This window comes from Ammospiza nelsoni, chromosome 17 (genome assembly GCF_027579445.1).
Source record: "Ammospiza nelsoni isolate bAmmNel1 chromosome 17, bAmmNel1.pri, whole genome shotgun sequence".
Taxonomy (NCBI): domain Eukaryota; kingdom Metazoa; phylum Chordata; class Aves; order Passeriformes; family Passerellidae; genus Ammospiza; species Ammospiza nelsoni.
The window spans coordinates 6,508,421-6,529,827 of record NC_080649.1 but is presented as its reverse complement, the minus strand read 5'-3'; the positions used below and the strand labels follow the sequence as shown (position 1 = coordinate 6,529,827).

General features: G+C 42.4%; 2 protein-coding genes across 3 annotated transcripts in view; one reads left to right on the top strand and one right to left on the bottom strand.

The window, feature by feature from the left end:
* Positions 1 to 693: 693 nt before the first annotated feature.
* TMEM130 (transmembrane protein 130) lies at positions 694 to 11,621 on the bottom strand. Of its 2 annotated transcripts, none has more exons than XM_059484505.1 (8): positions 11,553 to 11,621; positions 8,286 to 8,576; positions 6,267 to 6,435; positions 5,684 to 5,853; positions 4,949 to 5,033; positions 3,109 to 3,311; positions 2,030 to 2,142; positions 694 to 1,280 (listed from the first exon to the last, which is right to left on the bottom strand). In XM_059484505.1, the coding sequence occupies exons 1-8, from the start codon at positions 11,578 to 11,580 to the stop codon at positions 1,104 to 1,106; spliced, it is 1,236 nt and encodes a 411-aa protein (XP_059340488.1). In that variant the 5' UTR covers positions 11,581 to 11,621; the 3' UTR covers positions 694 to 1,103. The 2 variants fall into 2 exon arrangements, with proteins under 2 accessions (XP_059340488.1, XP_059340487.1); XM_059484504.1 differs by lacking the exon at positions 11,553 to 11,621 and adding an exon at positions 10,990 to 11,151.
* Positions 11,622 to 11,971: 350 nt separating this feature from the next.
* Positions 11,972 to 21,407, top strand: part of TRRAP (transformation/transcription domain associated protein) — a 75,420-nt gene continuing 65,984 nt past the window's right edge. Inside the window, exons 1-15 of the mRNA XM_059484358.1 lie at positions 11,972 to 12,091; positions 12,282 to 12,356; positions 12,881 to 13,031; positions 13,393 to 13,442; positions 14,374 to 14,484; positions 15,025 to 15,129; positions 15,655 to 15,738; positions 16,480 to 16,536; positions 17,135 to 17,260; positions 17,585 to 17,662; positions 17,892 to 17,980; positions 18,778 to 18,874; positions 19,228 to 19,366; positions 19,863 to 19,941; positions 20,870 to 21,104. Coding sequence (XP_059340341.1) covers positions 12,932 to 13,031; positions 13,393 to 13,442; positions 14,374 to 14,484; positions 15,025 to 15,129; positions 15,655 to 15,738; positions 16,480 to 16,536; positions 17,135 to 17,260; positions 17,585 to 17,662; positions 17,892 to 17,980; positions 18,778 to 18,874; positions 19,228 to 19,366; positions 19,863 to 19,941; positions 20,870 to 21,104 — 1,350 coding nt within the window. The 5' untranslated portion in view covers positions 11,972 to 12,091; positions 12,282 to 12,356; positions 12,881 to 12,931. The remainder of the gene's footprint in view (positions 12,092 to 12,281; positions 12,357 to 12,880; positions 13,032 to 13,392; positions 13,443 to 14,373; positions 14,485 to 15,024; positions 15,130 to 15,654; positions 15,739 to 16,479; positions 16,537 to 17,134; positions 17,261 to 17,584; positions 17,663 to 17,891; positions 17,981 to 18,777; positions 18,875 to 19,227; positions 19,367 to 19,862; positions 19,942 to 20,869; positions 21,105 to 21,407) is intronic.

Sequence of the window (21,407 nt, the reverse complement as noted above, 5' to 3'; positions counted from 1 at the left end):
AAATTGAACATGTGAGATGACTACCCCAGAAACTTCATGGTAAATCCCCTCACATTCAGACAATTATCTTCTCATCATTTGAGATACTATGAAAAACCTTAAGCCCACAATACTCATATGCTTTAAAAAGAGGTGGTGAGGGTGTGTCACATTTAAAAAAAGAAATGGACACAAAGGCACTTCTGTTTAAAAGCTTCCAGGGTACTCTGAAATGTCAGTGGTAAAGCCTGGCTGAGCAGGAAGCTGATAGTAGATCATAGTCTGGAGCAGGCATGGAGTTTATACAGCCTTGAACATTCATTAAGAATTTCAATTAAATATGTTTTGCTCAACAGCTTTGAGCTACTTGTTGTTTTATTTTTTTTTTGAAGAGGACCTTTGATGGCTAATTAGGGAGCAATATGAGGTGTAAAAGAAGCATGAATAGCCTAAAAAAAAAATCAGCTACTTATACAGCTTAGAGTGGTATTCTATTTTAGAAAGTGGTGGACATGTGGAGGTTTATGCAGGACCAAAATACTGCTAGCAGGTGAGTATGCCACTACCACTGCAGTCCGGCAGAAGCCCATTAGCTTAAAAAGGAGTCCTTTCAGACAGTAAAAAGGACAACATAATTAGGTAGTCTGGTTCATTGGAAACACCTCCTCTGTTTTCAACATGGACACATGAGTTCTTTGATAGAAGAAATACACATTCAACAGTATTTTGAGTGACTTCCATTTCCAGTAATGTTGTTGTACATAGGAAAGGAGGTTTGTTTGTCTTAGGCATTTCCTTCTTTGGAACAGAGAACAGAAGGAACAGAGAAATTACAAGAGGTAGTGAATTTAGCAAACCTGCACATAAAACAATCTTTCATAAGAATAAAATGCTGCATTTACAGCTGTAAATGTACACACCCGTATAAGTTAAAAATACAAAGCTACTTTTACTGTGTTTCTTGTTCTTTTTAAGTTCAGAAAATGAAGTACTCAAGTGCTGGACTTAAAGTGGTGAACCTCATTGCATTGACAAAACCAAACCATTCATGCAGCACCAGGCTTTTGGCTTAGCCTAAGTGAGAAAGTTAGACAGTTAGTGCAACCAAAGTGCAATTGTGTTCTTCACAGTGTGTACATTTTGACTGGCTTGTAAAGTGAATGTAGAAGTTCATGACTCTCCCAGGCAGCTTCTTTTGATGGTTGAAGAAAACATGATCTGCAACATACTGGGCCACATCCTGACTTGGAATTATTAGACCGGTGTTCATCAGCCAGTGGAGAGAAGTCAAAGTCAGCTACCTGGGAAAGGAAAATCAAAAAGATAACTTTTAGTTCAGTTCCCACTGGCTCAGGTCCAGGAAGAGCACATTGGGCTGCAAATGGCGCTTGGTCCTCAACCATTTTCACTCAGTCACTAACTTCAAATAGACTTCTGATTTATACCTGCTGTGCACATGGCTTATAGACAGTGTCTCTAGAGGTATATCATTTATATCGTGGCACAGTGTAAAGGGTGTTAGGTACTTCCAAAGTACCATGAAAGCTGCTTTTGATTTAAGAACTTATGCTTATTGCAAACACCTTTTGTAGCAAGTGAAAGTATATTAGAGATGGCAGGGAGCTGGGGAGATGAAGGCCACATACAAGGGGTAGGTAACAATTTAGGGCTGCTTAAGGTAACATACCCCTCCCTTTTTATTATCCTGTATCCTCTTGTACTGTCTGTTTGTTTTCTTTCATGTTACTATTCCAGAGGCAGATCCTCTGGAATGGATACTTCAATGCAAGCATCTGCTTGGGAATATTAAAAAACTGCCCATTATTATTCTGGCAATTTAGAGTTGTCTGCACCAAGCCAGAAGCATGGCTGTTTCTTCATTTGCCTACACTGCTGGGATTTTTGTTTGTGGAACAGATCACAATTACCAGGGAAATTCTCCCTCCTGCTCTGTTTGTCTGGGGATTAAAGAACCTTTCATATCAGATACCTTTCATGGCTGAGAGCTGCCTAATTACTATCCCAGCTCAAAGTAAGAGTAACTGAATACCTCCACGAGATCTTTTTGTTGTTTGTGACTTCGAAAAGTTGTGTACAGCACCAGTACCAGCATCGCTGAAACCAGAGCAGTGCAGAGCAGGACAAAAAAAGCTGGGTGGATTCCTAGGAAAAAGCACAAGGACACATTTCTGGAGGGACACAATACCCCAGAAACTGGCAACGGTGAGAAGGAAACAATGAAGAAATTGTAGGAGTATTTTTAGAAAAAAGGAATGTGTGTAAGAAGGAATGAACTTTTCAGCCCTGATCACTTTAGATTTTTCTGAAATCTCAGGAGTGAGAGAGGAGTTTGTAAGGGTTTTTCCCTTTATGCCCTCTTTTGCACTTCTCCATCCAGTTTCATGTTAGCCCCTGACTCCCCAGGGTGTTTGTGGTACCCCAAGAGGATGGGAAGGACTCTCACCTCCACAGCAGCCAGGAGCTCCAGCACAGAGGATTCAGCCCTGCGTGCTCACCAGTGCCTTCTGCAGTGAGCTGCCCTGTCTGTACACAGCTGGCTCACAGAGACAGTGTGTGAGCACTCTGTCACAGCCTGGCTGTGCCCCATCCTCTTCACCTGGCCACCTATCCCCTCTCCCAGGTGGTTCAGGGACCCAGGCGGGGCATGTATGATCATGCATGGGGGAGCCAGCTGGGGTTACTGGCAGGAGGAACAGACTTGTAATGAGATGGAGGCCTAGAAAAATCTACCCTCAAAATTCCATAGCTAAACTAAGCAATAAGAATTGAGACTGTTTAATTAAGACAGCGTTACAGACACATTTTCCTAGTTATCCTCTCTAATTACAAAAGCTGGACTATTTAAACTGAAAAATATTTCATTTAAGTAATACAGCCTTCCCAGTGTACTTAGTAGCTTCAAGACTCTTGGGACTGAGAGTTCAGCAGAACACAAGAAGCTCGGAGCAATTACAGCAGGCACATTATAAATTCTCATTTCCCTTTCTTTTCATCTCCTTTTAGGGATCTACACCACATTCCTGAAACCTCATCTGCAGGCTGGTTAATCCACGCTTGTCCCTAACCTGTTTGGGACTCTCCGTGCTGCTCAGACTCCCTGTCCCTCACCTGCTGGCTGCACTTTGATCCCGTGGTACGTCTGCAGCATTGTCACGCCGTTCTCCACCCTGACACTGAGGCAATACTGCCCCGCGTCCCTGAAAGTGTGGCTGAGGTTGTAGCAGGAGCCACTGATCTCCACCAGATGGCATTTGTCACCTTCAAGTGGAATGCACTCGGATTTTATAAGCCAGCATAATGCTAGTGGTGGGCTGAAACGACAAGAGCAAAAAGGCAAAATAAAGGTGAAAACTCTGCAAAAAAATTTAGCAAAGAGCTTGGTTAAAATAGCAGAATAATTTGGAAACTAATGAAGTTAATTTAAATACAGATAAAGAAATAATCAACTGCACTGTTTGGCTTATAGCATATGCCAAATGAAAAAGTTCTTTTGATGCTTCTATAAAGGCAGGTCTTTCAGCTGAATACCTGCAAGGGTCATCAGTAGGCCACTGTGTGTAGAAAACTCCATAGTCCTTCTTCAATAAAGATCAAAGGAATCTTTTTTCCTGCACTTCCAAGGGGAAGGTAGTTTTTTCTTTGTCCTTCTCACACAGAGATCACTGTCTGTACCACTGAAGCACACCCAAGACTGTTTTAATTAAAACACCCTGCACATGAAACTGGAAAGAAGATGAGCTCTGCACAAAGGACTAATAGCTGGAAAATGTAAGTAAATTTCAAGGATCACAGCATTCCCTTACAATAACAAAAGGGTTTTTATTTGCTCTCAAGCAATTTAGTGCACTTCATGGCCATGTAGCTTCTCACCACATCTAACTGAAGCCTTTTATTTACCTTTCCAGATCCCTGTTTCAACTGATTCTGCTTGAAGTCGCCTTATGCGCTATAGACTTTGGTTCTGACAACAGACAGAGATTTTCTTTACCCTATTTTTTTTACCCTTTACCCTAGTTTTTTGTTTCTTATCTCATTACAACATTCTTTGCTAAAAAAAGCATCAGGTTTGTGTGTTTAGCTAATTTTCTAGCTTTGTTTTTTATAACCCATCTCTTTGTCACTGCATCTCTATCTTAAACTCCTCTTGCATCAGCCCCAGTCCTGTGACTAGGAGGTCACCAAGTCTGCTCTTAGTGATCTCAGGTTTGTCTGTCACAGTTTTTGGCTGTTCACCTTTACTGGGATGCCATCTCTAGTTCCCATTCCCAACATGCCTTTCACTTTCTGATTGCAAACTGTGCTGCTTTGTCTGTTGGGATTGTGTGGTAAATGACTGTTGGGGTGCTGCTCCCTCCCAAACTCCAATGTGCTCTAATGCTGCAACTTGAGAGAGCTTGTGCTGGGATTGAGGTGCTCACAACCCTCCTATTTTATTATGATCCTTGCTGCATGGGGCTTCTATGTCTCATTCACCTTGTGGCAATCTGAACTTTGCCAGAATCACTCCCCAGGCCTATTAATCCCCTATGATACTCGAGATTTGTTGCTATGCAACAGGACTTGGAATATGTTTCAATTTAATAACAGGGAAATTGGTGAAGGAGAAAAGTTCAGAAACAAGTTTTCAGATGTATTTTCCCCCATTATTTCTCTGGCTACTTGCCTTTTAACATCCCCATTGCAAAGATTAACAAAAAGTAGTATTTGCTTTACATAGGAGGATTCCACTTTTCTGTAAAGATGCAGGGTCTTTCAGGCTTTTAGAGCTTGTGGCATTTCAAGTCAGGAAAATGCAATATTCAACAGTATTTTTGGGAAGAAGGAGGTGGTTTTTGTTTTGTTTTTTAATAATTGTTACGTGGGGTTCAACTCACTATTTTGAGGAAACACTGGGGAAAAACACTTAGAGACAATTTTAAGGAGGAAAGAAGTTGTGTTTGGTACTTACGTGCCATTGATATGAAGAGATAAATTCAAGTTTTCCATTACGTGCGTCTCTCTGGACCCCACTATGTCAATACTTTTAACAGCATCTGAGAAGAAATGGAAAGCCAAGGATGTCACAATCCACATGTAAATTTGAGTCTCACTGGTTGCCCACTGAGGGTTTATTTCCACAGCCTTGCAGATTGGAGCTTCATCAGGCGCACAAATAATACTGTTTCTCTCACAGCCCTAAAGGAAACCTGCCGCTAGAGATGTTGTAAGTTTCCTGACTTTTTGCCTGATTCCTTTTTATATGTATAATCAACTTTATTAATTCTTTTCATTTTTAATTCTGTGTTTCTTTACTCCTGAGGCTGATCAAATCAATGAGACTTTCCTAATGCTTGATTTAACTGCTTTATTGTTTAGGGATAGCTGGTGTAAATTGAACAAAGAAATCCACCGTAAATTACCATAAATACCTTGTTGTTTGAATTGTATGTAAGACTTTTACAAAAGACAGTAAAATCAAAACTGAAGATTTTATCTGTTTCCACCAAATTTTCTGCCCTAGAAGAGCAAGTAGTTAATTCTGCAGTGGAAACACTTCACCGAATGATGTTGACCAGTCCTTGCACGTGAAACAATGTTGAATTTGTGTTACCGTGCCAAAGCTAGATTGTATCTGTACATACTAGATTGTATCTGTATTACACAGCTTGTTCTGCATTGGAGATGCAGAATGTTTCATAATTACCCAAGAGCTCCAGAGCTGTGGTAAAATCCCCAGTTTTCTGCATCATTTCTCTCTCGTGAATGATGCTCCCAACCTGCTCCCATTCAGCCACGACCTTCAGGTGCACCGTGCGGTTCCCCATGGAGGAGCAGTTGCAGTAGACAAAGGGTTCCTTGGTAATCTGGTAAACCCTGTGTGCAACAGGAATAGATTTAGAATCAAAATTGCCTTTTACCAAGTGCTTGAATATTTCTGGTTTAAACCTATTTTAAATATGTTTTCTTTACTGACAATGTTCTAGTGGCTGTGATTCTAATTCTACTTTATATCCATATAAACGAGGATTTATGTCTGTGATATTACCTATGGAACTACAATTAGTACAAGATTCAGAGGGAATCTCTGCATTTTTAATTAAAGAAACTAAAGATAATGCTAAAAGAATTAACAAAATTGAATAGGAATGGTCAGTAAATTATGAAAAAAACATTTATAGCAGGCGGACTGTTAGCTAAGTGATTTTATTGGGATTTTTCTCTAGATGAACATCTGAATCAGAGCCATTTTGAATACTCATTAAAGCAAACAAAGTAACGACACCTACCCATCTCCAAAATCCCAATTGTAGACAAATGATGCTGACTTGAAGTAATGACTTGGGTCATGAAGAGAGAAAGAAATCCGGGTCACTGTGTCCGTGGAGGAGCTAGAACCATGTGTGGTAACTCTGCTGTCCTCTATCTGGGCTATGGTGAGGTTCCCTGTGATAAATTCTGCAGAATAAAAAGGGGAAAGAAGAATGACAACATATGTGACAGAAGAATGACAGCATGTATGACAGCATATATGACAGAAGAATGACAGCATGCTTCCACAGCATGCTCTGTGTGTCAAAACATTCTTTCAGATGTACTGGGTAAGTCTTGCTGTGTCCCAGACCAAGTGGTTGAATGTATTTTATATCTATTACTCAGTGTTGTCATGCGTGTGAATGAGGCAGTGAAATGAAAATATTTATTGAGAGTTATACAATGGGTTATGATAAAACATCCAGTAGAACTAAGAGAAATAATCCTAGACTGATTGAGCTCAATATAAACTTTTACTATTTATTTTAAAAAACTGCTATTAATAGCAAGCATCTAGATTCAGAGTCAGGCCAGTACACGTACTCATCATGTCTGGGATGGTGGTGTTTGTTTGTTTTGTGGGGGTTTTAAATGTAGCTTCTTTTCCCCCTTAGTTTCAGCTATTTTTACAGAAATTAAGATTTGATTATTGTAAATAACAGATGTGCTATATGTTGTGAATACAGGAAGGGGGCAATGTTTTTATCTATGAGAGGTTCTTTGTTGGACAACGACTGGTAAGGACTGATCTAAAAAAATCCTCTCTAACCTATGAAACAATGAGATATGATGAGACACCAGCTCATTATAAAATTAATGGGCTATTGATTGCCAGTAACAGACTCTTATCCTGTTAACAATTCATTAAATCTGCTTAACAGGCTTTTTGCAAATAATAATTGCAATTACTGTTGGAATGGGGCTGTCAATCCCTATCAGAGATTTGGTTAACCATAGCACACCAGTAGTTAATTTGTAAATAAGAAAGCATATTTATAGTTATAGTTATTTATAGCATATTATAGTTACTATAACTTTATAGTTATGAATATTCCCAAAAAACTGAAGTTGCACTTAGCAACATTTAGAAATGCAGCCATGATTTCAGATCCAATTTCAATACACTTGGACAGAGCTTTAAGTGAAAATGTAATGCTCTGCTGCGCTGATGGCCTGAGATTTGCTGTGTCATGCAACAGGGAAAAGCAGCAGGTTGGCACTGCTGATGGTCATCCTAACTTTAGGCGTAGAAATGCTGGAAGGCAGTAGAAGAAACATTGTTCTAGGAGTTTGGACATTCACTGAGCCATGCTGATGTGTGAACTGCAGCTGCTGAAGCGTCTGATTTCCAGTTCAGTTTCTCTAAGTGACAGAGGTAGGAAAACATGGGCAGCACCACACTTTCCTGTTGCTATAGGACACGAAAGAACACAAGCTCACACTGCTGTTCTCAAGGTGAAGAAAAAAAGAAGTTTATTTTCTAAGTCTAACATTTATAGTTTTCCAAGAGTGACAGTAGATTGGAGGGTGACAGTGCCACCTCTCCAATAGCACTAAACAGACTAACAGTCCATCAACTTTCTCTTCCTCCATAAAAAAATGCAAAACAATGAATTATTTACAAAAAGTGTGTGACAAAGTTCGCTACAAGAATGTCAACATCAGAAAGCTTAAAAAAATCTTAAAAAACCAGGGTGACACTTTCCTCCTGGGTGTAGCGAAACTAGAGCCTGGCTGTCATGGTACTGATTGCATCATACCCCCCAACCCACCTTCAGCCCAGGGCTGCAAATCAAATCTGTTGTCAGAAGCCATTTACACTGGCTTGCTCCCTGATGCTGCAAGGGCACATATCCTGAGCTCCTGGAGAGGAACAGGTTGTAAAGCCAAGGGCACATATCCTGAGCTCCTGGAGAGGAACAGGTTGTAAAGCCAAGGGCACATATCCTGAGCTCCTGGAGAGGAACAGGCTATAGAACCATTCACCCATTTACCTGTAATCTGGAGCACGGTGACGTTTCTTGCAATCGGCCGACACAACCAACAGTGTTTGTGAGTTACCCAGACAGACACAGGGAAAGTGCCAGGGAATTCACCAGTCACATTAATTATGGAATTAAACTGCTGCTCAGATTTCTCTATCAGAATCAGAGGAGCATAGACCCAGTTAAAGTGATACCAGTTTGATGTGACATTTTCGTTCTTCATTCTTAGCCTGGCCTGAACAGTAGCTTGAGCTCCCGTTGTGATGGGGCCATTGTTGGTTATTTCCAGGCTGTACAACTCTGTGGAAAGCAGAAGAAAATGGGTAAACCAAACCTTGTTGTATGGCATTTTAAATTTAATTAATTTATTTATACATTTGAACTAGTCAGCTCTAGTTACATAACTCACAATGACACTTATCCCAGCAAAGAATTCACCACCATAATTTTTTACTGTTTAAATATATGGAACAGAAACTGTTGCATATGTATGTGAGTTCAAATAAATAGCAGTAAACAACATGTCAGACTGGGTTCTAGAAATGTTCATAGTAGAAAACAGCTTCAGTCTAGAACATCTAAAAGCTTTGATGAGGTTTTACACCCAGAGCTGGGTGCTATAGGTTCATTGTCACTAATGATCTAACATGATCACTGGACTTCCAGCTACTGGAAGAGGCTCAGCTCTAATCTCTGCCCTAAAGATGTAAATTTTCAAACTCAGGTGAGATTTCATTCACTAGATTCCTTTGCCAGCTCTGTTGAAAAGTTTATCTAACTTTCCTCATAAGTAAACAAAAAACTCAGTAAAAAGCATTTTCTGTGCTATAATCCACCTTAAATTTCCTTTTCCAGGGAAGGACCAGAAGTCCTAAGCCAAATAAAAGATGTACCATGCTGTAGTGGCAGATCAGTTGCTGTCCAGAGGGACCTGGACAAGCTGAAAAAGTGAGCCCATGGGAACCTCATGGGGCTGAACCAGGCTGAGTGCGAGGTGCTGCCTCTGGATTGGGGTAACCCCTGGTGTTCAGTACAGGCTGGGGGATGAAGGGATAGAGAAGGACTTGGGGGTACTGGTGGATGACTTGAGCCAACAATGTGCACCCAAGATATGAGGCTGCATAAAAAGCAGCCAACAGGTTGAGGGAGGTGATGTTTCACAATGAGGGTGGTGAAACACTGGCACGGGTTGCCCACTATAAACATTCAAGGTCAGATTGGACTGGGCTCTGAGCTACCTGATCTAGCTGAAGATGTCTGCTCATAGCAGGGGATTAAACTTGATGACCTTTAAAGGTCTCTTTCAACGCAAACCGTGCTATGATTCTATGAGACACCAAGGCATGAGAGGTGCAGGACCTGTGATAGTGAGCCAGCTCTGCTGCTCTGAATGACTCACCATTATCTTCTCTGCCATGTTTGCTCAAATTACTTACTTCAGATCTTGCAACTACTGCAATAGACAGCGTTGAGTTTTGTGGAAATAATACATTAGATTTTTTCCCCAAAAAATAGCAGCGCAGAAGCATTAAAGAAATGCACATGTGTTAAACAACAAAATCAACCCCCAAGCCCCAAAACAAAAGGAAATGCAAAATAGCTGTGAATTGGGACAGAGCTGGGAGCAGGCTCTGGTTGCTTGCCTCCAACATGGAGCATGTTCCCTTCCCTTCCCTGTATCAGAGCTCTGCCTGGCTCTCTCTCATCAGCAGTGCTGGGCAGAGCAGCAGAGCTGGGGGCTCTAAGGCAGGTGCCTTTCCTTATCTCCTCTTTCAGCAGCCACCAGACTGCTACCATGACCTGAATCTCTGACCTGATCTCTTCTCACTCATCCATAGCCCCAACATGAGGGGAGCACTGGGGCTAGCTAACTCCTGTGCTGGCTTTTCTGCACCCATCAGCTTGGGATGAAATGAAAGAGATGGTATTTGTGCCCGCATTTTATTTTACAGATCACAGGTGCTGAACAATTCTGGAGGCAGAAGAACTGTGAGAAATGAACTGTAACACTACTGCCTGAGAAAGAACTCCACTGTTCCCATTTCACAGCACAAGAAATGGTACTGAGTTCAGTTTTCTGAGTCAAAAGAGAAATGCTTGTGATTTGGTGAAATCTGTGAGAGGGAGGTTTCATGTCTCTAGAAGATTCAGGCTATGTTCCACTTAGTTTCACCAGAATTCAGGGAAAAAATAGCCTACTACCTCATGCTTATCTAGCACTTCTCCTTGGAGGTTATCTCGGTGCTTTACAAATCAGGGCCACATCAGCCCAACAGCTGCAGCAGCTGGAGGTTCAGCGGCTAACCCAAGGTCACCCAGGGAGTGACCGGCACAGCAAAACACTCCATGCAATCCAGGGATTTCTCCTGCAGAATGGAGCTCTGTGAGTGCCACAGCGAGGGACAGCAGCTGCCCAGGTGCCCTGTGACCTGCGGCGCGGGGTCAGCGGGGGAAGCAGAAGTGCTGCTTTTGGATCAGAAGTGCAAAGCAGAACCCCAGCCTCCCGGGATGCCCCACCTCCACTGCAGGCACCAAGAATAAAGTCCGGGGTGGTGGAAGCGTGCCCAGAGCCGCTTCCATCCCTTGTCACATCCATCGGGCTCGGGCAGGGAATCACCCCCACCCGTGATGAGGTCTGAGCCCTCGCCCCAGCACCCCGCACCCCTCGCCCTCTCCGCGGCGGCGATGCCAGCGCAGACCGGCGCTCCCTTACCTGCGGCCGGGGAGCGGCTGTGGCCGAGCTGCAGCCGCAGCAGCAGCAGCAGCAGCGCGCAGAGCAGCCACCGCATGCTGGGGGCCGCGGGGACGGGACTGGGCCGGCTCGGGAAGCGGGAGCGGCTCTGGGCGCTGCGGCTCCGTGTCCGCGCCCCCGGTGCGCTCCCCCGCGGCAGCGCCCGGCCCGCCTCTCCCGGGGGCAGCTACCCAAGGGATCGCAGCGCCGCCGGGATGCAGAGCCGCCGGCGGTTTAAACAAATAGTCAATAAAAACCACAAATGCCTCCCATCTGCCGGGAGAGTGGGGACATCGCCGAGCGTTCGGGAAGGGGTTTGTGCCGCGCTTTGGTTGCGGCAAGCACATATAAATGAAGTATTCCGGCGGTGGCGCGGGGATGGCTCTGCCGGGGGCGCTTCGGCTGCTGTTACCGGTCCCGCAGCGCTCCGAACGGCCTGTAACGGGTGCGCTGCTGGAGAGAAGCGACAGCAAAAGCGCCGGAATGTGGTTTTCCGGCGGTTTTTTTTGCGTTTTATTTAGTTTTTTTCCTGTTTTGTTTTGTACCTTTTGGTTTTAATTCGTTCACTTGCATGCTTTTTATTTTCTTAAACTCAACATTCGAAGCCCTTTCTCGCTCGGGGCCGCCGTTCTGTTTCTGCTGGCGGATCAGTTTCTCTGCGCGCTTCGCTTCCTGTGGTGCCGCGCTCCCCGGGGGCACCGGCGGGGCGGGGTGGGCCGTGCCCTGGCCGGAGGCACCGGCCGCGGCCGCCTCTGCCCCGGTACCCCCGGGCCCGCTGTTAGCGGCGGTCAGCGGAGCGCCGGGGCCGCGGGGACGGGCGGGGCTGGGCTCAGGCGCGGCCCCGGCAGCGCCCAGCCGGGGCGGGTCAAGGCGGGGCCGTGCGAGGCTCGCGGGGCCGGCCAAGGGAGCGGGCGGTGCCGCGCCCGCCTCCGCCCGGGGAGAGGCGCGGGAGGCGGCACCGGGAGGAGGCGGCCGGAACTGAGCTCGGGCGCTTCCGTCGCGCCCATGCGCTGCCGGCGGCCTCCGGGAGCAACAAAGGAAGGAGCCGGGGGGCCGCGGCAGGGCGGCCGCGGGGAGCCGCGGGGTGAGGAGCGGAGCGGCGCCGCCTCGGTGGGGCCTGGGCCTGGGCGCGGTGGAGCGGGGCGGGGGAGGCGGGAGCGGCGCGCTGCGGGCAGGAGGGGCCCCGCCGGAGGCCTGGGGCCGAGCGCGGTACCGGGAGGGCTGAGGGACGGGGGAGACGGTGCTGCGGCCGCTCACGGTGCCCGTGTTCGCAGGGCGGAGATGGGCTCGGCGTGACGGCGCCCTGGCAGCGGGGAGCGACCCGGGCGAGCAGCGCTGCGGCGGGGAAGGTGAGGGCGCGGGGTCCCGGGCTGGCTCGGCCGGGAGCAAAACTGACGGGGAACCCGCAGGGGAGGAGGGACATCGCCGGTGTCTGAAGCCAGATGTGATTTTAGGTTTCTTTAGGAGCGAGACTGGCAGCCTGTGGCGGCAGGACAGCTGCAGGCGCCCCTGGCAGCGAGTCCCGCAGGGTGTGTCCGAGGGGAGCTGCAGGTTTGGGGCAGAGGGCAGGTGGTGACAGGTGTGCGGTGTCAGGAGCATCCCTGAGCCTGGAGCCTGCTGCTGGGACAGGGAACCGCGCAGAACACGGGAATGGTGCTGTGAAGAGCTCAATAATCCCTTTTATCTATTAGTGCACTCCTGTCACAATGACTGCTCTGCATGCTTGGTGTTGTATTTGTAAGTTAAATGTTACAGTTGTTGTTTTTGGAAAAGGTGGTCCTCTTCAATATGTTAGAAGAATGGATGTAGGCAATGGGATAGCTGCTGCTTACAAGCCATGTAAACTAACAAATACTTCTATATTCTTTTGTAGGTGTGTTGATCTTGATTTTATGTACTGAAAGCTGATCTTTACTCCTCCAAGATGGCATTTGTTTCAGCACAAGGGCCTACGGTGGTGGACCAAACCACTTTGATGAAAAAATACCTTCAGTTTGTGGCTGCTCTTACAGATGTCAATACACGTAAGAGACTTTTTTTTTCCTTGTAAATTGCAGCTGTTCATTAGTTAGTTTCACAAGTGTTGCAGACTTGTTTGGACACTTGGTGAAAGAGACAGTGAAATCTGTCAAATTCACTTTGGAATTTGTTTGAGTTTTGATTTTTGAAGAGGCAAAATGATGAGAAACACTTACGTGAGCCAAAGTGAGTGAGGTGTGTGTGTGCATTTGTGTTGTGGTTGTTTGAGAGAACTGTGTGTATTATAATTGGGCAGTGATGGCAAAACTGATAAGATCTGATTGCTTCTTTGATCAATGAGTTTGTTGATTTCTTTCATGACCTAGTTTTACACTCACATTTTTCTGCTTGAATTTCCATTTGCAGCTGATGAAACCAAATTGAAAATGATGCAAGAAGTCAGTGAGAATTTTGAGGTAAATAAAAAGATAACCCCAAGCAACAAAACTCCCCTAACTTTCTGCAATGGCAGTCTTTCTTGTGCTTAATGTATATTAATTGGATTTCTGATGTAATGCAGTTAAAATATTAATAGTAGTATCCTGAGACTAATGATTTATATGGTTACAAGTCATTGATTCTAGGTTTGTATTTAGGAATTAACCAGGTTGTTGAAGAATTACATTTGGACTTAGTGAGCTTTCATTGCTAAATCTTTATTCATTAAGCATTTAAATAAAAGTGAAGTAAGATTTTTTTTTCTTCTATTTTTGAGTGCTATGAAATGCCTGTATTTAAAGCTTTCTTTTATTTAGTTCAAATGAGTATTGTGCTCTTGTGAAACAGAGGCCCTTCTGATTCCTCTGAGTATTCCATGGTGTGGAAGTGAGAGAGGAGTTGTCAGATGCAGAATCTGACATCAGGAGTGGAGATGTCTCCAGTGACATCTTTTGCATGGTGATGGACCATCTTTTTAGATGAGCAGCAGAGAAAATGTGAAACACAAGTTAACCCAGTCTTGTGTTAGCAGAAATTTTACTTTAGTTCAATACTTAGTTGTTACGTGCCTGTTCTGAAGTTATAGCAAACTAAAATCATTCTTGTGGAGTTTTTTATCTGCTTAAGCTATTTCTGAAACAATTTATCTGACTAAAATAATAGTTTTGACTGCTTAGTCTGGTGATCTGTTAGAATCTAAAGACTTGGTTCTCTTTTCCCTTCAGTAGGGAAGGATTTGTATTTGTTTTGCTATTGTTCTCTTGCAACTCGCGTGGTTCTTCAGTGTCAGCAGATACTTAGTCACTGAATCTGTTCAAGTCTCACTGAAAATGTTTAATAGTGGCTTTGAATGTAACTGAATGTAATCTGTGTGATGTCTATAACTCCCCATTTTTTGTTCCTAATTAGAATGTGACATCATCCCCTCAATATTCTACATTCCTGGAACACATCATCCCTCGGTTTCTCACCTTTCTACAGGATGGGGAAGTTCAGTTTCTGCAGGAGAAGCCAGCACAGGTAAGCTGTGTGGAGCATTTGCTGCCTTTTTGCTGTCCTTGATTAACCTAATGAAATGATTTAAGACTTGCTAAAAATAGAGCTGTCATTTGGAGTGGAACTGAAAAAGTCCTGTTTCTAAATGAGTTACTTATAAACTTTGCTAATCTGGGCTGCTGTGGAAAAGTAGGTGCAACAGAATTAGCTTTCTTACTAAAATATTGCACATTGTTGCAAGTTACTGACTTTACTGAAGGTTAGGAATGAAAGGCAAAAGTTGAATCTTTGTCATTAAATTCTTAAAATTGCATTCCTTAAAAAAAGTCTGATTTTCCAAGTGTAAATTAGTTAAATTTGCTTCATTCACATAGGTGGGTAGTAGGAAGAGTGATGTCTTTGTTCAAGCCTATGTCTACATGAAATAAAATGGCTTTTTTTCTATTTCAACATGCAGAATTATTAAGCTGAAAAAAATGCTGCAACTAATTGTTGGGTTTTGTGGGCTTTTCAAAAAGTTCTGTCATATCATTATTTTTCCTTTTTTTTTTTCTTTTCCTACAGCAACTCCGGAAGCTTGTGCTTGAAATAATTCACAGAATACCAACAAATGAACATCTTCGTCTTCATACCAAAAATATCCTGTCTGTGATGTTCAGATTTCTGGAGGTACTTTTCTGAAATATTTTCCTCTGCTTTCTTCATCTCCAGAGTTTGCTGGGGTGGGATTTTCAATAGCTGTGCTGCAGGAATGGGAACACCTTCTATTTAAGCTTCACCCATGCCCTCTCTTACCACCTACAGGTTTTCTGCCTGTTCTCTTCTGCCCTTTAGAAACTTGGATTTTACAAATGCAGGGAGCTGTTCTTATGCTGGGTGGGATTTTCTTGCAGATAGCTGATTCTTGGGAGTTTGTGTTCTGTCTAGGAATTCACAGCACTCTCATGGGAGCAGACCTGATGGTACAGAGTGGTTGAAATGTCTGGGTTTTACTCCCCCAGGGGTAGATTTAATTTCAGCCAAACTCTGGGACTGCAGGGTATCCAAGGAAAGCTATCTTGCTCACACAAACCATATTAATGGGGCACTTCAGACTGTTGAGAAGAACATAATTTTACAGGGTTTTGAAGTACCCACTGAGTAGTTGGAGAATTCAGCAGTGAGCTCACGAAAAAGTTTTTTTTTGTTTTCCAGACAGAGAATGAAGAAAATGTACTGATTTGCTTGAGAATAATTATTGAATTGCACAAACAGTTCCGACCAGCAATCACTCAAGAAGTAAGTCATAACTCTTGTTACATGGTATAAAACTTGCTGCCATGCTCTTCAGAATTGCTGTTTTGTTCACCTGGGTTGATTGGTTTGTTTTGCTGTTGTCCTTTTATGTTGTCTGACCTGTTGTGGTAACCATATGTTTAATTTTTTCCCCTTTTTTAACTCTTAAACTGATTTTTAAAAGAGGATTGCATAATGCTAGCACTTGGGGAAAAAACCAAACTGTTAAAGCTTAGCTGTACTTGGTTTAAATGTTTATGGACAATATGAGCAGTCTAAGGAATAAAATTCCCACACAAAGGAAGAGAATTGATGCCCTTTTAGTTTGTAAAGGAAAATCCTGAAAAAGGAATTTACTCTGGTTGACTTCCCCCTGCCTCCCCTCTTTTCTGTGACTCATCAAGGGGAATTTGGAAGTTTGCATTGTTATTCTTTTGCTTTTTGCCTTGATTTTCTCTTGGGAAGACTTATTTTTTTCATAGTAATTATACCTAACAATACTGTATTGGAACTATGTAAAGTTGATAGGTAGATCAGATTCTTTCCAAGTGAAATTTGAATTGATACTAACCAAGCAGAGGGAGGTAGGAGAACACTTTCAGATTTTTTTTCAGTTATCATGAAAAATGTGCTGTACTGAGTGGAGTTTTATACATTTGTACTGTTAATACAGAGATTCTAAAATTGTGGTTTTAAAATTAATTTAAAAAGTTTCTTTATGGTAACTGACTTCTTCCTTCCTAGATTCATCATTTTTTGGACTTTGTGAAACAGATTTACAAGGAACTTCCAAAAGTAGTGGTAAGCTTTTTATTTCTTAAATTGCCCTTGCTATAGTCAGAAAACAGTTTTTATTTCTTAATTTTATCTCTAGAAGATACTGACATAATTATTTTTCATGTAGTGATACAAAGTAAATATAGTGTTAGTGAATCCATTTATCAAAACTATGTCTAAAAATGGAGACATTTAGATTTTGCTTTGGAAAACCTTGTGTTTCTGGCTCACTGTTAGTGGTAGGAGAAGATGGAGTTGAGCTGGAGTTCTGCAGCAGGGTGAGGTTGGCTGCAGTGCTCTCCAGGTACCCAAATATGTCTATTTTTGAGGGAAGGGTGAGGTCATGAAGGGAGGCTCCAGTGCGATCCTCCCTCCCTGATACAGAGTAACTCTTGGGATGTTTTCCTTTAGCTCCACCTCGGCTGGGGGACGTTTTCTGCTCTGTCTGGAGGGGAGGTTGCAGGGTGTGCGTCTGGCCTGGGGAAGATGCTGCAGTGCAAACATCACTGCACAGGGGAGAAAACTGCTCCGGGGGAGAATTACTGGGGGAGTTCTGAGGAGATGGATGGCCTTTCCTCTGTCACTGGCATTGTGGTATTTTCCTTCTGCTCTTTGCTTGTAGAATCGGTACTTTGAGAACCCTCAGGTGATTCCAGAGAACACTGTTCCCACTCCTGAGATGGTTGGCATGATTACAACCATTGTGGTGAAGGTGAACCCAGAGCGAGAGGACAGTGAAACGAGGACAGTGAGTGTTCTGACTGCTCTTGGCTGGGGGACTCTGTAGCACAGACCACAGATCACAATGCCTGGCAAAAATAACAGACTTTATTTTGGCTTGTTTTTCTTATCAAAACTTTTCTATAGAAGCTGATTGAAGCTTTCCAGATATTTTCTATGTAGCTGTAATGACAGGATTTTTATTTAATGTAATAACCAATGCTTTGTGTTTGAAAAATGTTATTGTTAAATATAGTGCTACTAAAATGAGCAGTTTCTGTAAAAATGTGTTTTACATACTGTTTTGAATTAATAATTAGACTGTTTATAAAGCATGTATTCTTTCTTTCAGCATTCAATAATTCCCAGAGGATCTTTATCACTGAAGGTCTTGGCTGAGCTACCTATTATTGTTGTTCTCATGTATCAGGTTAGTACACTTCAGTATTTTGTATGTAAATACTTAATTACTGAACAGCTCATGAAACTTCTGTTGGCTATCATATTAGCAAAAATGAGTGTGATATACTTTTGAAATTAAAATATCATCTAAAAATAAAGCTGGTGAGATGTCTTAATTTTTTTTCTGATTAGCCCTCCAGTAATTTGCTGCAAGTGTGACTTGTGAATTTCTCTAATAATACTTTCTTTTTTTTAAGCTCTACAAACTGAACATTCATAATGTAGTAGCTGAATTTGTGCCCTTGATTATGAACACTATTATAATACAAGTTTCTGCTCAAGCAAGGTGAGCATTTAACAGTATTTTGATGATATATGAGATAAACTATTTAAATCTATCATTCAATGCCTTTAATGCTTTGAATCTCAAAAGTAGCAATGATTATTTGACTAAAAATTACCAAGGTTCTGTAGGTGAAGTTATTGTCATTAAATCTCATTGGTGGAGTCCATAGTTGTGCAGTAGGTGCCAGTTTATTATTTGATAATGAGTTTTTTTAAAATAGAGTTTCTGATGAAAATCCGCATTGTCATAGACAGTGATGAAGACCCTGGGAGTGTGGATGCTTGTCATTGTTTATTCTTTTTCCATGCCATCAATGTTGGATCTGTGCTCTTCAAGGTGTAGCTTACATGAAGCTTTGTGATGTGTCAGGGATAGGCACTGCTTCTCTGGCCTCAGAGAGGGATGCTTCTAAAGAGCAGCAAGGGGTTCTGGTCAGGGCAAGATCTCTGCCTTTCCCTGTCTGCCTGGATGACCTGGTTAAGTGGTCGGAGCTTGAGAGAGACAGACAAGTCTGTGGGAGGGAATATTGCCTGGAGAAAAATTGGCCCCAGGTAGGGGAGCTGAGCCAAATGTGTGCTGCTTTGTATTGGCTTGGCTTTCTGTAGGAAGGTGCTGCTGGGAATCTGAATGGCAGAGGGCTTGCTGAAAATGGGCTCTTCCAGAGAGATTGTATTCTTTTAAGAAGCAAGAACTTCATTACAAGATGATGTAATTTGAAACTTCACTGAATTTTCTGAGTGGAGGTACTGAAGAGGAGGAGCAAAATTGTAACCCCTGTTTGTTCCCTTTAATTTCAGACAGCATAAACTTTATAACAAGGAGTTGTATGCTGATTTCATTGCTGCTCAGATTAAAACATTGTCTTTCTTGGCTTACATTATCAGAATTTACCAGGTAGGATGAATTTTTAATACTTTGGTACTTATTGCATCAGGTTTCTAGTTGCTTTATGGCAGGCAAGTGACCTGCATGACTGCAGTGCATCAGGGATTGGAGATGGGAGCATTTGTGTAGAATATCTGGAGGTGGAGCTGCACTTGGTTATCCTTTCAAAAGTATTCTCATATGAATGCAAAGTTAAAATATGCCATCCCTCCTCCCTGGGCATTTATGGAATTTAGTTTTAGGATTAGATTTTGCAAGAGAAACTAGTGAATTTTAATGGAGTGCCATTTTGCAAATGTAACACCAACCTTAAGAATAGAATGTTGTAGCAGTTGTACTCACGTTACTCTTTTTTATTGCAGGAATTAGTGGCTAAATATTCTCAGCAAATGGTAAAAGGAATGTTGCAGCTGCTCTCCAATTGTCCAGCTGAAACAGCACACCTCAGGAAGGAGCTCCTGATTGCTGCTAAGCACATCCTGACAACGGACCTGAGGAGCCGTATGTAGCACTCTTTATAAGTGTACCTGTAAACTGGAAAGATTTCTGCTATTTCTGTCAATTTTAGAGGCAGATTACTTATTTATATTGGACTATCACAAGATACCAGGCCAAATGGAATTGTTGTGTGCAGGGTTGCCCAATTTGTCATTTCCAGTAACTCATTAGTTATATACAGAAAGTTTTTTAAAGTTGTAAGTAACCCGAGCACTTTTTTCTCTTTGCAAATATAATTGGCTTTGACTGGGTACTGCAGTGTTACTCAAGGGGCAGGTGTCAGTGGAGTAGACAGTCACAAGAGATGGTTTGAAAACTTCCTTGTAAATGCTACTGCCTTTTAGAAGCTTCAGGAATTAATTTGTGGATAAAATCACTTTCTAACTTCAGGTTTAAATACTAAAGTTAAGTGGTCTAATGCTTAACTATATTATTTTGATTATTTCCTTTGCCAGTTGTTGTGTATGGCTTTTTCATTTTTCTGTTTTCTAAATTCTAGAGTTTATTCCATGCATGGACAAGCTGTTTGATGAATCTATACTGATTGGCTCTGGATACACTGCCCGGGAGACGCTGAGGTATGAGAAAGTTCAGAGTAATGATCTGAGTGCCTGCCAGGGCTGCTTGAAAATCATTAATATTTACAGCAGCTTCTGTATAGGGTCCTAAATCTTTGCTTCAAATAACTAATTTTACTAGATTGTTTTATTGGCAGAGCTTCTGCTGCTGTAATGGTGGCTTTTGTTTAACACTGATGGCACGGCATAGTAATGTGAGTGTAGGACAAAATAAGAAAAATGGGTGAATGAAGATGATTTCAGTTTTTTGAATTGTGGAGGACAACAAAAACAGGGGAACCAACTCAGTATCTGCCCAATATTTCATGAAACACCATAAGTCTTATATCCAGTGTAAAATCTGAATGAGATTTAAACTGTTTTGTCAGTGAATGCTTTAAAACTAACTTCTTTGCAATTGAAAAAATAAATGGAGAGAATACCATTCTGTGTCTTCAACAGTCTAAATTTTAGGTGAGCTTGCTGACCAAATCAGTATCTGAACTAGGAGAATGATTTCTTTCTGTGTAGTTATCAAATGTACCTTACTGTCACCATGTATTAGATTTAGAAGTATTTTCTCTGCTAGAATAATTTATGATTAATTATGAAACAGATTACCAGCACTGCTCAAGATGTGGCTAACATGCATGTTAACTGCATGTAGATGAAAATATGTAGTAGAATGTTCTGCGGTGAAAGAAGAAAGATCAGAGAGGCAATACCAGAGTTGTGGGATAGATTGATGCATCATGGGTTAAATTGCACAGCTTAAAATTTCCTCCTGTAACCAAAAAGGCCTTGTGAGCTCTGGGTTTGCATATGGAAATAGAAAACTTACATTGAGAAATTTGAAAGTACCTCCAGGCAGTAATTATTTGTTTAGTCAAATTGATACCATTTTTAGTTGTGCTTAGTGTGTTTTCCTCATTCCTTGTTTTGGCTGTAGACCCCTTGCATACAGCACCCTGGCAGATCTGGTCCATCACGTCCGGCAGCATTTGCCTCTCAATGACCTCTCCCTGGCTGTCCAGCTGTTTGCCAAGAACATTGATGATGAATCCTTGCCAAGCAGTATCCAGACCATGTCTTGCAAGCTCCTGCTAAATTTGGTAGACTGTATCCGGTCTAAAAGTGAACAGGAAAATGGAAATGGTAGAGACATCCTTATGAGAATGCTGGAGGTATTGATCTGTTTAAAGCATTTGATAATTGCTTGGATATCTTGTTTTGTAGTATGTTGTCAATCACATTTTACTTTCTCCTTTCTTCAGAAATGAGAATATGTAGGAACAGCCTGTGTACTGTATTTCACTTCAATTCTTCAGAGAAGGGCTCTTTAAAATGCTCTGCAGCTGGGATAATATCTCAAGTGTAGTGGAGATCCTTTTTCAACTCAGCTTCATTCAGTGGCTAGTTTCAAAGCAGGAAATTGAATGCCTGTTTCGAGTAGCTTGTTTTTTTAAAAAATAAATTTTTTCTAAATT

Excerpts from the sequence above, each read along its gene's own strand:
- TMEM130 (XM_059484504.1), bottom strand. The coding sequence starts at position 11,065 with ATGCGGTGGCTGCTCTGCGCGCTGCTGCTGCTGCTGCTGCGGCTGCAG. Across the intron at positions 6,436-8,285 it reads CACCGTGCTCCAGATTACAG|AATTTATCACAGGGAACCTC; the intron begins GTAAATGGGTGA and ends TTTATTCTGCAG. Across the intron at positions 5,854-6,266 it reads AATTGGGATTTTGGAGATGG|GGTTTACCAGATTACCAAGG; the intron begins GTAGGTGTCGTT and ends TGTTGCACACAG.